Raw genomic sequence first — 16,212 nt, forward strand, 5'->3', positions numbered from 1 at the left:
TGAACAGTCACTGCCACTCCTTTTCGTGGAGATGGTGGGAAAAAGAGCTTACAAGTAGCACTGCATCCTGAGCACCCCAGCCTCAGATGGTAAAGCTACGCAGAGTACACATTTATCCAGTCTCTGGCACTGAACCCAACTGGCACTCCACCGTACCTATCATTACCAATCACCTCTCTCAGTCTCCAAAACAAGATGGTCACATCCAAACTTCCTATCAGGTATGGTCCATGCTAACCCCCAAACCGTACCATGAATTGTTCAAGACAATACTCAGTGGCCAGGGCAAAAACATGCCAAGGTCAACTTGAGGGTAGAGACAATCAAGTTCCAGTCCCAAGAACATTTGCTGGCACTGTTTAATTCATTAGCATGAATGTAGCCCAAAAGTTCATTAGTGAAAATGCTTGCAAATGTCACAGATTTTGCCCAGTTTTGCAACAGTATTATGGACTTCCACCTTCCCTTTTTTTTTCCTAAGGTCTTGTTATTTAAAGATACTTTGGTATATGTATTTGATCTCTTCTTCTACAAAAATGCCAATAAAGAAATTGTATAGAAAAAAGTAAGAGAATAAATGGATTATAATTATTAGGATTTCATCTGTTCTGAATAGATTTAGAACAAATAAGAAATGGAGAAACAGATATTGTTAAATGCCATTCCATAAAAACATATAAGCTTCATTTCTTATACATGTATCCATGAGTGCATGGATCCAGAGACATTTTCATAATTTCATTTCCAAACAGGATATACTACACTGTAAGTACATGTAAAGGGTTTTCAAGGCTAAACATACCATTTAGGAATCAAATATGATATGTAAGGATTTTGTAAGCTCCCAGTTAGCAGAAAGCTAAAGCACATATTAGCCCATTCAGACAAAATTTCAAGAGTCATGTCTTACTAATATCTAAAAAAGGTCTTGATTTGCAAGTGTTCTGCAGCTGCTAATTTTCATTGTAATATAAGCTGTGATTTCCCTGAAACACCACTTCAACTCCTACATTCTTTTATCAAATGTGGTCCTTCTTTGGTGCCCAAACAACACTAAATACTGTAGGTACCTGGACAGAAAGCACTTTTCCTGTGAGATGGTTCTCATGAGAAAGCCCGCACTAGGAGCTCCCTCTCCCATTCCCCATTCAGCACCTCCCAGCTCTGCAGTCTGCAGCCCTGCCAACTCTACTCTGCAGCCTGTGCCATACAGTTCTTTGTAGAGAGAGGTTTACTACTAATTCAGCTGATTTCAGTGGCCCCATTTGCAACACAGTCCCACTCTCCCAGAAGTAGCTATCAGCACAGCATGTAGACAGGAAACTGTGGAGCATGAATAGAAAAGAAGTAAACCAAGAAAATTTTAAGCCAACTTCAGCTCTATAGTCAGTGAATGCCTATAACTATATCATGTATTTCAAGCCTCTGCACATTTCTCTGCACACCAACAATAAAAATGAGTCATGAATAATTGGAGAATTAGCACAGTTAGAGAGAACTGGGCTAAGCTGGTATCCCATTCATGCTCACGAAGTGTTAAGCTATTTGTTCTGTTGGACTTGGGTATCAGGTAAGCATAATTGATCACATAACCCTACCAGTCACGGGAGCATTACATTCCCCTGCGCTCTGTTAATTACACAGTTTGTGCTGAACTGGTCAAACTTCAACTTAGGGGCACCAAGATTTGAAAAGCTTTTGCATACTCACCGGCTTCTGTTATAGGGTACAAAATATTCTCAGCTAAAAAATATCTGTGCATCCAGAACAGGGAGAAGAAATAGATCACATTATTACTAATTAACTGCTAGGACATCTGTGTTTTAGCTAAACAGAAGACCTTAGCTGGGCTACACATCATTTTCAAGACCATAGAAACCATTTGTCAGTGTCTCAGGCCTAAGCATGTTTAAATGCCTGTTTCTGACAAACACCGGAGAGACTAAGTTGTGCACAAAGATCACCATGCAAAGGAAATTTGTTTTGGACTTGATGTCTGCATATTAGGAATAATTTTACAGAAGTATAACCCAGCAGGAAAGGATTTAATTATCTTCAACTGCTCCAAACCAGTCAAAGGGACACTCTGGAGACACAATTTGGGAGGTTGTTGTGTTCAGCATGCCAACCAGATAAGCTAGATGAAAAATCCCTCTCTGTTCAATTGTCACATTCTGGAATTAAGCAAGCATTACCACATTCAATTTTACACCCATCTCTGATATGTCATCATCATGAAAATTCTACTTTTACCACCTCCACTGCTACCCAGGAACCTTATTTTGCTAATCCTTCACATTGTCTTACAAGCAGAGCCTGTAAAGGCTGCAAAAATCATCTACAGCACTGGCTATAGTCTCAGGCAGCTAACAACTACACTGTTGTCTGTTTCTATACAACTTAGTTACTAAGTCCAGCTTAGTCGAGTGATTTCAGTACCAGCTGAAATCACACCTCTGAGTTGCAGCCTAAGTATATTCTAAACAAAAATGTGTTTAAGTAAATACAGAAAACAAGAATGGTTCCTTAATGAGTCCAAAAAGCAACTTCTGCCTCGGTAAATTAGAAGGATCACAGCACCTAGCAAGCTCTAGTAATTGTATGAAGATTGGCTGGAAATAAACACATTTAGAGCAAGTCTGCTTTTCTCTAATAGTACGTGCTGTTCAGTAAATGCAAAAATCTAAGCATTACAGTACCTAAAATACTGGGGGAAATCTCCACAAAAGTTACAACAGCGAGAACTTGAATGGTCAATGCCCTGTCCTGCTTTTAGCATTAGGCAGTGAACTTGGCTGGTCTGATATTCAGCTGGATTCAGCAGGCATTCAACCATATTGTGGTGCAAACAATGTATGTTTCCATGAAATGAGTCAAATTCAGGGAAATATGAAGAGCTACATTATGTGGAAATTCGAACTAGAATATCACTATAGTCTCTTTCAGCACAATATTCTCTCTTTAAAAGCTTAGCCAGTTGCCTCATGCATCACTGAACTCAAAGTCTGCAGCTCATTTAGGGGATGGATAAATCTTATAATTAATCTCGATAGACTTTGGATGAGGTCCTAGCAGAAACTGTGATTCAGCAGCTCATGGAACTAGGAAAGAAGCAAAAGTCTATTTTATCACTCATAGTAAGTGGACAAGAATTACAGTGAATACTAAAAATAGATGGGTGGAAGATCATTCATGGCAGCAGGAGGGCACATTTCTTGCATGGTTATAGGCCTGAAGAATTTGCGTTTGCTGGAAAGTACTGACAGGAGCATAGGATATAAATCTCTCCCAGAAGTACTCAGTAATAACACCTCTGATGCTGTTTCTGATGATGGAATGTGTCATAATATTTTACACTACACTGACGATGGGTGTGCCATGCACTGAAACTTGCCCTGAGCTATAAGGGTGGAGCTGTATGAAAATCTAGTCTGGACTGCAATTAAGATATTTTTTTCCTAGTAGTTGAAGACATCTCCCTTGGTGAAAAATGTTATTTGCAAATTCTCTTCCAACTTGAACTGTTACTGCAGCCAGAGTGGGTAGGATTTACCCGGTCAAATGCATACTGTGCAATAGTCTACAATTAGTACTATCGCTGGATAGACAACGGAGTGAAGTAGGCACTTTTCAGAACAGATTTGTATGATTCATTAAAATACCAACATTTGAATGAGCAGACATTCAAAAGTGGCCTTAAACGAATCAAGTGAATCCCATTCTTAAAGCACCAATTACTACTGAATTTCTAAACAGGAAGTCAAGACAAGTAGTTGAAATATCTTGTTATCTCGAGCGTATAAGATGACTATAGCTTAACAGTCCTCATTGAGTGTTCAGTGAATCAAACCTAAAGATAGACATTAATTTTGACAAGCTTTAGATCAGGGATACCTGTTTGAAGGTATCAGATTTTGTTTCTGTTTGTTCAAAGACTGGCATTAGAACAAGCAAACAATGTCCAAATAGGAGAAAATATTCTTTTTGTTAAAAAAAAATCATAGAAAGATTCTATTATCTCAGAAATATATACTTATATTTTCATATTTTAATTTTAAAATATCTTCATATTTTAAACACACCCATAAAAATATATGTGATCAAATCTGTAAATACTGTATTATTGCATTATATATAATATTATATATGGGCTTTGAAAAACCCCAACAAAGTAAAGCACAGTCTTTTAGGAAACACGCCAAACATAGAAGGACGTTGTGGTTAAGACTTCATGGGATTTTGAGAGATCCACTTTTAAAAATGAGATTCTGAAAATAAGGGAAGTACAGAAGGAATGACAAAATTATACTGTGGGAAATGTGGAAGTCTGAGGAGCAAATCTACAAATGATACATGTAGGAGTTCTTCTGCAGCAGAAGTAGTCCTCAGTTACCAAGTTCCCTGGCCCTTTTACACTAAGCAATGCAGAAAGATCATAATGGAATGAAAATGAGGACCTTGTCCCCCTGTTTTTCCAGAACAATAGCAGTTGATGGATCTCACAGAGCTGTAATGAATTACTGTGAAATGACCCTATGTTCTTGTTGCTGATGTGCTGAAGGTCCTCCAAAGTGCAACTGAATGGGGTAGTTATAACAGGTTTTTATGTGTAGCTGAATTTTCAAATTTCCTCTGCAGGCAGCCTCAAAGTAGACTCTTGCCTTTACAGAATCAATGGCACTGAAATCATTGCCTTCTGTGAGGTCAGGACTCAAAACTGTATCCTCCCCCTCATTCAAATCTCTGTAACTTTGATAAAAAAATGAGGAGGTTTTTTACACTATTTGCTGCATTTAGTCCCTTAATTTTGATTGATGTACTGTATCCTGTCTGATACATACATGCAGAACATTTAGGAAGGAGGTTCAGGTAATGCCTTTATTTTATTTTAGAATTTTTCTCTGATTGTAAAATGTTCAATCATACAGTAGGGGCATGTTAAAACATGCATAAACATGCTATTTCTATGAAAGTGAGAGAAGTTAAAAACTTATACAAATTATGACTGGTTGTCTCTAAAAATCTGTTTTCCTAAGGCAGTATTTTTTACAATTGCATGTGATTGTGGGAAATATCCCTTTTTTAAATTTAGAAAGACAGCATAAACTCAGGGAACAAAGAAACAAGGAAGAATTTATTCAACGCATTGGGTCTTTCTCACACCAAGTTTCCAGGGGAAAGACCCCTTTGGTTTAAATTCCATATATTTTATAGTTTCACAAAATCCCCACCCTTTTCAGATAAGCTTAATATATTCCTTTTTGCCTAAAAACGTTTCTTTTCTCTGAAAAAGGGCTTTCCCTTCTTTCCAATTGGCCACTGGACATCCTCTGTCAAAAATCATGGATCTTCCTTTGTTCTTAGCCCAAAGAGAGAAGAGAAACTCCTGTGTACAAAATTCTCACATGGCTCTGAAAGATTTTAATTTTAGGAATTTTTATATTTCCCTTATCTGGCCGAAAAAGTCCCTGACACCCAGTCCCAGTCTGGGACTTGAATATCTTACAACTTCACGATACACCTATAAAAAACCATATTTTAATTTCTCATATGATTAAATTCTATTTACCAAGCTTTATTAATAATTTTACCTTAACCGTTCTTATTCCCTTTGCTCTTTGAGGGTTTTGAAAAGGTCAGTACAACCCATCCCCATTGCAAATACTGCTGAAACAGCCAAGAAAAACCTTATTTTTATTAAACAATTTAGCATGACTTAACACTATTTCTTTTTAAAGAAGGTAATAATTCCCTAAGGATTCAATTATCTTAAACTATAGCCTATAATTAGACCATAAATTTAAATTACAGGTTTTTCAAAAGGAATTCCTAAAACCAGTGTTTCCATGATGTCATAGACTAGTATACCACAGCACTCTGGAGTACTTGCATTCATACATTGTAACTTCACTTTAAATTAAGGACAAAATCTGGCAGATTTTTTAATGAATGTGTGTTTCTGTAATAGCTATTTGTGACATTCATCTATCCATAAAAAAAAGAATGTTAGTACAGCAGTCGATTTTATAGACCAGACTATCCCTGTAGGCTGAGGCAGCTTCCTTTCAAAAGGAGACTGTAGACAAAACTCATTTCCTACACTTCACACAAAAGTAAGTCAAAGTGGGGAGACAATGCCCTTAATTACCAGACTAAAGAGATGCGTATTTTAAATAATCAGATAGGGAAGGCTGAGAGGGGCCTCCATGACACTTTCATAGAAAGAAAATAACAGGTGCTGATCTATTGGAGAAAAGTGTAAAAAGAACTAATGATCAGGCAATCAAAGTCAATCAAATGCAAATTAGATGTGAGGTACATACTATCAACAGAAGTTATCTTCCTGAACCCGCTACCCAGGAAAGCAGTGGTTACTGGTTTTTATGTCTTCCCATCAAACCTGAATGCTTTTTCAAAGCCTAAAACAAGTACTTAGGCTAAATAGAGGATCAATTGGCTGAAATTCTGTACTCTATGACTTACAGAAAATCAGACTAGGGGTTCTCCAGACAGGATGATGAAAATCTGTGAGGTTGCTCTTGAGCCGATGGACCAAAATCATACACAGAAATGACAAAACAGGGATCTGCTCCCAAGGAAATTAAACAGAATTGTTAAGAGGGAAAGAAAATACTGTATTAATGGTGCAGACTATACTATTTCAGTCCTGGTTTTCTCCATTTTGTAACATCCAGAAAAGGTCAACATCAGGAAAAAAAAGAAGACAGAATTAGAAGCAGCTATTAAAATGAAAAGTTTTTGTAGGATATGGTCTCTTACAGGACAACTTTTTTTCTTTCTAAAAATAAACCCCAAACTTTCTGTTTAGAAATTGGTCACAAGCTAAAACTGTGTTGTTGAAGTTTAGTTTGTCTTTTCTGAAAAGCTAAAAATAAAAAAAAAAAGAGAAAAGAAACCTTTTCCTTTCCAACCAACTACACTGTGGTATCAAGAAAAAAATAAAATAGATGTATGTAGACATTAATTATGTCAGCAAAACCTCCCAAAAACTCCATTCTATTTTAGATGACATCTATTTGACTATCGCATATCATGAGAGTAAACCTCATGTTATGCAAATTGTCCCTTACAGAATCAGTTTCTGTAGTAGCCGAAATGGCTTCTATAGACAGTGATTAAGAATTATTTAAAAAATACACTCAAACTTGCACAAAACCTTGTGTTTAGTTTAGACACAGGTAAATACCAGTTATCTCTCCCTGAGGACTAACTCTTACCACATACTGCCTACAGGAAAGGAGGGAGGGTGAGGAGTTCTATCTCAGTGATTAAGGAGGAACTGAGTAAAGGTTTCATGTTTCAAGTCACCAAATAAGCCAAAGTCTAAATAAACTTAGGCCTTGAGCTATGCCACTATAGGGGATTCATTCACACTGTCCAGAAGGCAACTGTTTGTTCCATTGCCAACCACCCACAGCAGCAGTCATGTTTATTTAAATGAAGAGGGTGCGGGCCCAAGAGCTACATCTTTCCAAACCTTGCTGTAACAACTGAATATTTGGCCATTACTGTCATATGTCTGAAATGTGTCCTATATTGGACAACTTTCTAAGGCCTCTTAGCCATGTTTTTAGGCTAAAGATTTACCCTGTGATTTTGCTGACCACTAACAGCAGTTCTGGGAGTTTCTTTTCTTTTCTTTTCTTTTCTTTTCTTTTCTTTTCTTTTCTTTTCTTTTCTTTTCTTTTCTTTTCTTTTCTTTTCTTTTCTTTTCTCTTCTTTTCTTTTCTTTTCTTTTCTTTTCTTTTCTTTTCTTTTCTCTTTTCTTTTCTCTTTTCTTTTCTTTTCTTTTCTTTTCTTTTCTTTTCTTTTCTTTTCTTTTCTTTTCTTTTCTTTTCTTTTCTTTTCTTCTTTTCTGTAATTTACTTTGGATATTAAAAAATAATGAACTGTATTTAAAACACATAGTGCATGTGATGTTTTTTACTCCTGAGAGGGGTTGCAAGATCACAAAATGACCAGAAAATTCAGGGCAGAGGACTCAGGAGGTTGTCTAATACAGCCTGCTGTTCAAAGCAGGGTGAGCAATGAGGTCAGAAAAGGTTTCTCAGGGCTTTATCCAGAAAGTTCTTGAAAACCTCCCAGGACTGACACTGCAAAACCTGATGGTTGGATGATACAGACCTCATGAGTTTGCAATTACATTTCTTATTATGTCTAAAACAGCTGTTAAAATTTCCTTACTGCACTTTTCGTATGCTTAGCTGCAACACTCATACATTTTCATCTTAATCAACATAATGTAAACCACAACCAGGTTGCTATTTGAATGACTGCAATAATTACTGTTGCCTTGTTTCCCCCTCTCTGATAAACAGAAATTCTGACAACAGGACGAACAGCCCTTCACTCTGCATAATACAAAGCGCAGATTGAGATTTGGTGGTAAGGGAGCAGAGTCACTCTCTCAGCGAGATATGGCAGTATGATAATGTGTGGCACACTAGAAAGAGCTCTGAGTGAGCAAGTACAAAGGATTATGTGATAGGCACCAGGCCAGGATTCGATCCAACTGATACTCAACAGGTACCTGGCCAGGCTGTTCCAAAAGTGATCCTGAGAAACATGGATGTGTTGAAACTAGCTGAGTCAAGTCAGGGTTTACTCCCTGACATGTGTCACAAAGAAAGTATATTTTATATCTATCTTAAAAAAAATCTACCCTTTGAGGCTTGATGCTCCTCAGCAAATAAAGGGGGAAATACTTGTAAGGGTGTTTAAAGAACATATAAAAATTATGAATGACTGCACAAGACTTTTCCATGCTAGTCAGACAGAACAGTTTCCCTGCAGCTATTTGAAGTGTAGGGTAAGATAAAAAACAAACTTCATGAAGAAACTGAGAGTTCAAAAGAGGTGTACTGGCCTACTTAGCTGAGAATTTTAAAGGCTGAATTTAAAAATGTATATTACTTTCCAAATCCTGAGGTGGAGAGACTGACAGCTGTTATGTCATACACCAAGATCTTTGTGGGATTAACATCTGTAAGATAACCTGGAAAAAAGTCGCAGAGATGTCCTGCAGCAGGCAAGGAAATGGAGCCAGTTTGCAGGAGGGAAAAGACAAGGGCTTTGCAAAGGCTCCACCATTCCACAGCAGGATAGGGGTAAAGAGTCCTGAGCTCATCTGAGACAGTATGAGCACTGCTGTAGAAATAGATTCAGCTTTTAAAAAGCTGACTGAATCAGACCCACCTCCTTTTCTCCCTCCTTCCCTCCCTCCCTAGCTTCCTCCCTTCCTTCTCTTCCTTCCTTCCTCCCTCCCTTCCTTCCTTCCTTTTTCCTTCTTTCCCTCTTTATTTCTCGTTTGTTTTGTAATACTCCTATTGCATTTTTATGTAAAGTTTTTATGTATGTCCTCGAGATGTAACAATTAGGGATAGCTGCCAGTATTTGCAAAATAAAAAGCAGGTTGATTGTGTTATGAAATAATTACCATGAATTTAGGCAATATTGTAAATAGTTGCTTTAGTAAAAGGACATCATATTTGCTCTTTGAAAATTTAACATTTTTCAAATCAGTGTCACAGGAGAGGTGACTTTATTACTGCAAGAAGCTTTGTTTCTTTTTGCTAGACACACCTAGATACCCAACATCTGAGAATTTTCAGACACCTGCTGGTAAAAAATAGTAAAGTCATCCTCTACTTCCCCAACCAGTCTAAAGGATATCAATTGTCACACACATTTTCAAGTCCCCTAGATTCACTAGGAGAGTGCCTAGTGAATGCAGGAGACTGACAGTTATTAAGTACCTAATTCACTAATGTTCTTGCCTTGACTGGCATATTGTGTTCCTTGAGCATAAAAAAGCACATTGTCTTGTCCTGTGTGATGGGTTCCATTTAGATTTCTGACATCTCTGCAAAAGTTATTTAGTTAGCTATTGACAGAACATAATTCTCAAGATGTCTCACCTATTATGCATAATTGCACATCTAAGACTAAGTAAAGCATGTTTGACACTGGAAATATTTTTTAAAGTTTTTTAAAAAATATTTATCATTAACTTTCACTACAGAGTTTGTGTTTAAAGAAAGTTAGAAAACACTTTAGTGACAGCTGCAGCATATTCTTGGGCAGTTCCAGGCTTTGGCAAATCCAGCTACCAATGAAGTTCCCATCAGAAACAGGACAAAACTGTTGAGAAAACTTATGAGATACCAACATATTTTATCCTCATAATTGCAACTTTCATAACAGGATAATTCAGATTAATTTTGTTTTGACACATATCTGAACAGCCTCGACATTTCAGTATTATACTGCAGCAGATCATGGGGTGGAAACTCTTGAAAGAATCATTCTAACCTACCACCAGGCAGGTATAAAGACATGGTTTAGCAAGATTGAGCCACACAACTGAAAGCATAAGTCCAACATGACTCTCCACTAGTAAAATGCCTTAAAAGCTAAGGTATCTATGGCTATGCATGTGCACAGGGAGAGGTAAGTATTCACTGGGGATTCAGGAAAAAAAGTGTTCCTTCTCAGAAAGACCATAAACGTATAACCCTATACATAGTATATAATTCAGCTGTGGAACTTCTTGCCACATGGAACATGAATACTGAATTTGACATTGATTCAAAAACAGATGGCATAAATTGTTGTCTGACAGATGTCTAAATGACTACAGAGTACAGTTACCACACCCTGCTCAGAAAGGGCCTGAGTCACCAATCGGTGTATTCAAACATTCAGAGACTATTAAGAGGATGTATCACCCTATGTTTAGTCTGTACAAGTCCTTCCCTCAGCATTTGCTATTGACTGCTGTGAGAGGCAGTACACTGAGGGAAATGGAATACTGGTCTGACAGACTATAGCTATTCCTATGTTTTCATGAGTCTGTTGACAAAAGAATTGCACTTCTTAGTGAGCTCTCCAATATCCTTTGGTAGTCCATACATGCACAGGGAAGCATTTAAAACCATTAACCCAGAAAATACAGAACTCATCCACAAGGCTTGAGGGGAATCTATCTCTTTTCCCTAAGGATATTTATGGCTTCTAAACATAAGAAAACAACTGCAGTTTAAAAGAAAGAAGGTGACACAAAGACCCAGTGCCTTGTCTTGCCTGAGGTTCAGCATTCACTGCAGTTACTAAATGCCACTGACAGAGGAGGAATATGAGTCCATGTTTCCATGTATAGATGAATGTCCTGAACAGAGGCCAGTCCTTTAATAGGAAATGTCCAGCATCACTGTCACCCCCATTTATTTTAGGAAGAATACCTATAAATAAGGAAGTCTAGACATTAAGGTTGCCTGTACTTCCCATCTATAATTGCACTGGCTACCACAATGCTAAAATTTAAGCAATACAAAACCTAAGGCACTTCTCTGAATCTAGTCAAGCATTCTTATATAACCCAGAGCAGAATTCTGTAGAGGACACAATATACTCTTCCTCTCTTCCATAAGAAAGCAATGTTGATAACTGAGGAAAGTCCCAAGCTTTCTGCTGTCATGACCCATGTCAAAAACTGAACAACATGGAGTGCCTCTGCTAGCAAACAATAAGAAAAGCTGGCAGGATGAATATCTCCCCTCCCAGCCTAAACCCCCAGGCAAGAATATCCATGGTGACCGGGAGCCCTGAAGCATTTGCAGCAGACAGAATATTTCCAGACAGATGAAAACACATTGTACTGCCAGAGCCACATAAGCCTTTTCTGATTTGGTCAGCATCATCTTATGCATGATTTAGTAATGACTTTGTATTCAGCTTTACCGTAGGAGAACTGCACAGGTCAAGGCATCCTAGTTCTTTTCCTTTTTGATGGACTGTTACTTGCTCTCTTGTGGGAAACCCAAGACATTTTTCCTCGGATACATGTGCATATTTTTTTCTTGTCCAAACGATCTGATACCTTAACTTTATATTCTTCCATTTTGTAACTTATCATTCTAAAATGTAAATATCTTTGTTAAGCATTTACAACATAAAAGTGCTGTGTATTGTACTGCGTATAAGGAGACAGACAAATTTAAAAGTAGATATTTCAATCTTCATTCATTAAACTCCACTTATGTTACTTTCAGTTATTTGAGAATAACCAGATGGTTCTTACATTGTGAATATAATCTGTATTTATCTGCTCCTTTCTTCTGTTTATCTTGAAAAAACAAGATTTAAAAAGTCAACTTTCTTAAAAAGGTATAAATAAATAAGGGTATCTTGGAAAAGTAATTTTTAAAAGACTGAAAAAATGTGGGAACCCAAAAACAATTTCTTTATTATATCCTATGAAACTTAATAGCCTGACAGAAGAGACATTATTTTCTCCTTGAGGAAATACTGCAACTTAGATTAGCATCACTGGTATATTTTCCTTGACCACCTTCGTATTCTAAGCCTTTGAGTACAGGTAGTGTTAATCAGCTTAAAACGTGTTCCTGCATCATCATAGTCGTATCCTATCTGCACCGTTTTCAGAGTTTGCCCAAAGGAGCAGCAGCACAAGGAATAAAGCTGGATTTTCTCCTAAGACCCAGGCACCATCCAAGGTTTCTTTTCGCGACAGCACTTCAGAGGAAAGAGAGCCCTCTGCTGCTCTATACGAGACATGCTGCAGCGTGTCTTTTTCAGGGTGGGTTTTAGGAACGGAAGTGCAAACCTCTGCTGTTTTCCTCTCATGCTGTGGAGTCAGACGACAAGGGAAGCGGGGCTCTGAGAGGTGCCGTCCACTACCTCTCCAGCCTAGCACAGAGCACAGCTGCATCCAGCGTTTAAAGTAACCAGGGCAAAAATGTTTAAATACAAACAAAAGTCCTTTTTAGAACTAAAAATAAATAAAGTCAGAAAATGCTTCAAATCCTTGACATCAGGGCTGCATCACAAGTATGACATAGTCTGACAGAGCAGAACAACAACCAGAAGTGCCTGATAGGCTGGACAGAGAAAAAACACACCTGTTTCCATACAGCTACACACAAAGTCAGCCTCCAGGGAATAAGGAATGACATTTTTATATGCTGTGACAAAGATCAATACACCATACACACTCCTGAATCTGTATTTATGGTGTCACCTTTTGACTGTGGGGCTGCAGCCTCACAGTCAAGCTGCTTTTGGTGCAGTGTGTCCCTAGGCGAGGAAGATTCACTCAACACTGCAGGTCTGTCAGATCTGAGAAGGAAACAGCAAGGCAGAGAAATCCATGTTCCTTGCTATTCCAAGGTTTGCTGGCACTATCCCATACCAAGAATATAGGTAGATTTAAGATAGAATATGCCTTGGAGAAAAGAAACAAGAGAGGTTAAAAAAAAAAGGAACACCTAGGAAAAGCTTTGTCTACCACTCCAATCCCTGCAGCCCCTCATCATCCCTGTGTTATGATGAGTAGAGTCTATGGAGAGCTTGGGGTTCAGCCTATGGGTGGAAGTGATCATGCTCATGATCCTGGGAATGCTGTGCACAGGCCTGGCCCATACAATCCTAGAGTTCCTTCTTCATGGGCTGGATGCTAGTGCATTGGGGTCTGTCTAGTGGTATGTACAGAAAGGCCAGGAAGAGTACAGCAGGTGTGAAATGGAAAGCTAAAGTCTTTGAGTACTACAAACCAAATCTGCACTTCTCATAAAATGTTGTGAAATATATTTGATGTGTGCTTTCTCAGAATAAGGCAATTGGTTTTCTTTCTGTAATTTTGGCTGTAAGAATGGCTTCCAGGTAAGTCTGACTCACAGAAGACACTTAGGCTTAATTTCAGAACCAGAAGAGAAGCCCTGGTTTGCTTCACATGTTCACATAGATGTGATCATGTATGACTGGCACACAGCTACACTCATTCTATTGATACTTGCAAACTCAGTATAACTACCTTGTGTGAAATGATATAGCTGAATAAGCCACCAGGAATCTTTTGCATTCTTCCATTTTCCAGAACACAGAATTTTCCAGGCAGTTACTTACACATCAATAGGATGGCACAGGCATCTCAACAAAGTCAAGGCTTTCAGCAGATGACTGCCAGGATCATCAAAATGACTCATCACTTGCAAAGGCACAGATAAGTAAGTGGAGGTGGCTCCCATGTAAGAGTCTGTAAAACTTAAAGACCTCTACTCTGTTGTTAGCTTTGAATGAGGTTGAAACCCACTGATTCTGAGAGGAAAAGCTCTGTTGCATATCCCATGGTGGTAAGTAATTTATATTTAATGTAATTTATATTGGTGCATTTTTATATGCACCTCTCCTATGAAGACAGGCTGAGAAAGTTTGGGCCGTTCAGCCTGGAGAAGTTTGCATGGAGACCTCATAGCAACTTTCCAGTATCTGAAGGGGGGATAAGAGGGACTCTTCATCTGGAATTGCAGTGATACGACAAGGAGTAATGGGTACAAATTGAAAGAGGGGAAATTTAGGTTAGATATTAGGATGAAATTTTTTACTGTGAGGGTGGTGAGACACTGGAACAAACTGCCCAGGAGGTTGTAGATGCCCTAACCCTGGAGGTGTTCAGAGCCAGGCTGGATAAAGCCTTGAGCAACCTGGTCTACTGGGAAGTGTCCCTGCCCATGGCAGAGGGGTTGGGACTCAAAGGTTTTTTAGGGTCCGTTCCAACTCCTTAAAATATTATATGATTCTATGATTCTAAAGCCTCACTCCAGGAACTGGGCACCGCACATGCACACAGCGTAAAAAGCCCCTGTGCTGCAGATATTTCAATTATTGTTACATGAGCGTTTTGACGGTTACACAGACCCAGCACCCGCACCCCAAGCCTTCCTGTTTAATATCTTTATTGATGATTTAGATGAGGGGATTGAGTCCACCATTAGCAAATTTGCAGAAGACACCAAGCTGGGGGGGAGTGTCGATCAGCTGGAAGGCAGGAGGGCTCTGCACAGAGACCTGAACAGACTGGAGAGTTGGGCTGATTCCAGTGGGATGAGGTTCAACAAGGCCAAGTACCGAGTCCTGCACTTTGGCCACAACAACCCCCTGCAGTGCTACAGACTGGGCACAGAGTGGCTGGAGAGCAGCAAGGCAGAGAGACCTGGGAGTTTGGACTGACAGGAAGCTGAACGTGAGCCAGCTGTGTGCCCAGGTGGCCAAGAAGGCCAATGGCATCCTGGCCTGTATCAGGAACAGTGTGGCCAGCAGGACCAGGGAAGTGATTCTTTCCCTGGGCTCAGTGCTGGTGAGGCCACACCTGGAGTGCTGTGTCCAGTTCTGGGCCCCTCAGTTCAGGAAGGATATTGAGGTGCTGGAGCAGGACCAGAGAAGAGCAACAAGGCTGGTGAAGGGACTCAAGCACAAGTCCTATGAGGAGAGACTGAAGGAGCTGGGGTTGTTCAGCCTGGAGACGAGGAAGCTCAGGGGAGACCTCCTCACTCTCTACAACTCCCTGAAAGGAGGTTGTAGCCAGGTGGGGGTTGGTCTCTTCTCCCAAGCAACTATCAGTAAGACAAGAGGGCACAGTCTTAAGCTCTGCCAGGGGAGGTTTAGGTTGGATATTAGGTAGAAATTCTTTACAGAGAGGGTAATCAGGCATTGGAATGGGCTGCTCAGGGAGGCGGTGAATTCTCTGTCCCTGGAGGTTTTTAAGATGAGACTGGATGTGGCACTCAGTACCATGGTCTACTAACCGCAGCGGTACTGGATCAAGGGTTGGACTTGATGATCTCGAAGGTCCTTTCCAATCCGCCTGATTCTATGATTCCATGATTCCACGATTCCCCGCCTCACCCGCGGTGCCGCAGCGCAGCCGCACCCAGCAACCCCTCCCCTTCACCGAGGAACAGCTACGCGCGCTGCTCGTGTGCTGGGCGGCCCGGGGAAGGGAGGACGTGGTCCGCCTGATCAGATCTGCCCTAAATATGTAAAACTTCTCCCACAGCAGTGGGGACACCCCGCACAGCGACGCCGTCCCTCGGCCGCTTGTCGGCGCGTCCCTGCGGCCCCTTCAGTCAGCGGGACAGGGGCGGGGGGGCAGGAGCGCCCGCCCTCACTAAAGATGGCCGCCGGGACGCAGCCAGCCAGCAGCGCAGCGCTTGCGGCTGAAGCCGTTCCAGCCGGCAGTGCCCGTCAACATGACCGGCGGGGGGCTGTGGCCGCCGGTGCCCGGGCGCCGCCGGGGGAGAGCGGTGCGGCGAGGAGCGGAGGCCGAGCCCGAGCCGAGCCGGGCCGGGGCTGAGCTGAGCCAGCCCGAGCCGGGAGCGGAGCCAGAGCCGAGCC

The 16,212-nt window shown here is 40.3% G+C and overlaps 1 protein-coding gene across 1 annotated transcript in view; it reads right to left on the bottom strand.

The window, feature by feature from the left end:
* The window catches only part of CD109 (CD109 molecule), a 76,992-nt gene extending 74,156 nt beyond the window's left edge, over window positions 1-2,836 (bottom strand). The window contains exon 1 of the mRNA XM_029962831.1: window positions 2,700-2,836. Coding sequence (XP_029818691.1) covers window positions 2,700-2,836 — 137 coding nt within the window. The remainder of the gene's footprint in view (window positions 1-2,699) is intronic.
* Between the last annotated feature and the right edge of the window lie 13,376 nt (window positions 2,837-16,212).

The sequence above is a fragment of the Manacus vitellinus genome, unplaced genomic scaffold (assembly GCF_001715985.3).
Source record: "Manacus vitellinus isolate BGI_N305 unplaced genomic scaffold, ASM171598v3 scaffold_4_pilon, whole genome shotgun sequence".
Taxonomy (NCBI): Eukaryota; Metazoa; Chordata; class Aves; order Passeriformes; family Pipridae; genus Manacus; species Manacus vitellinus.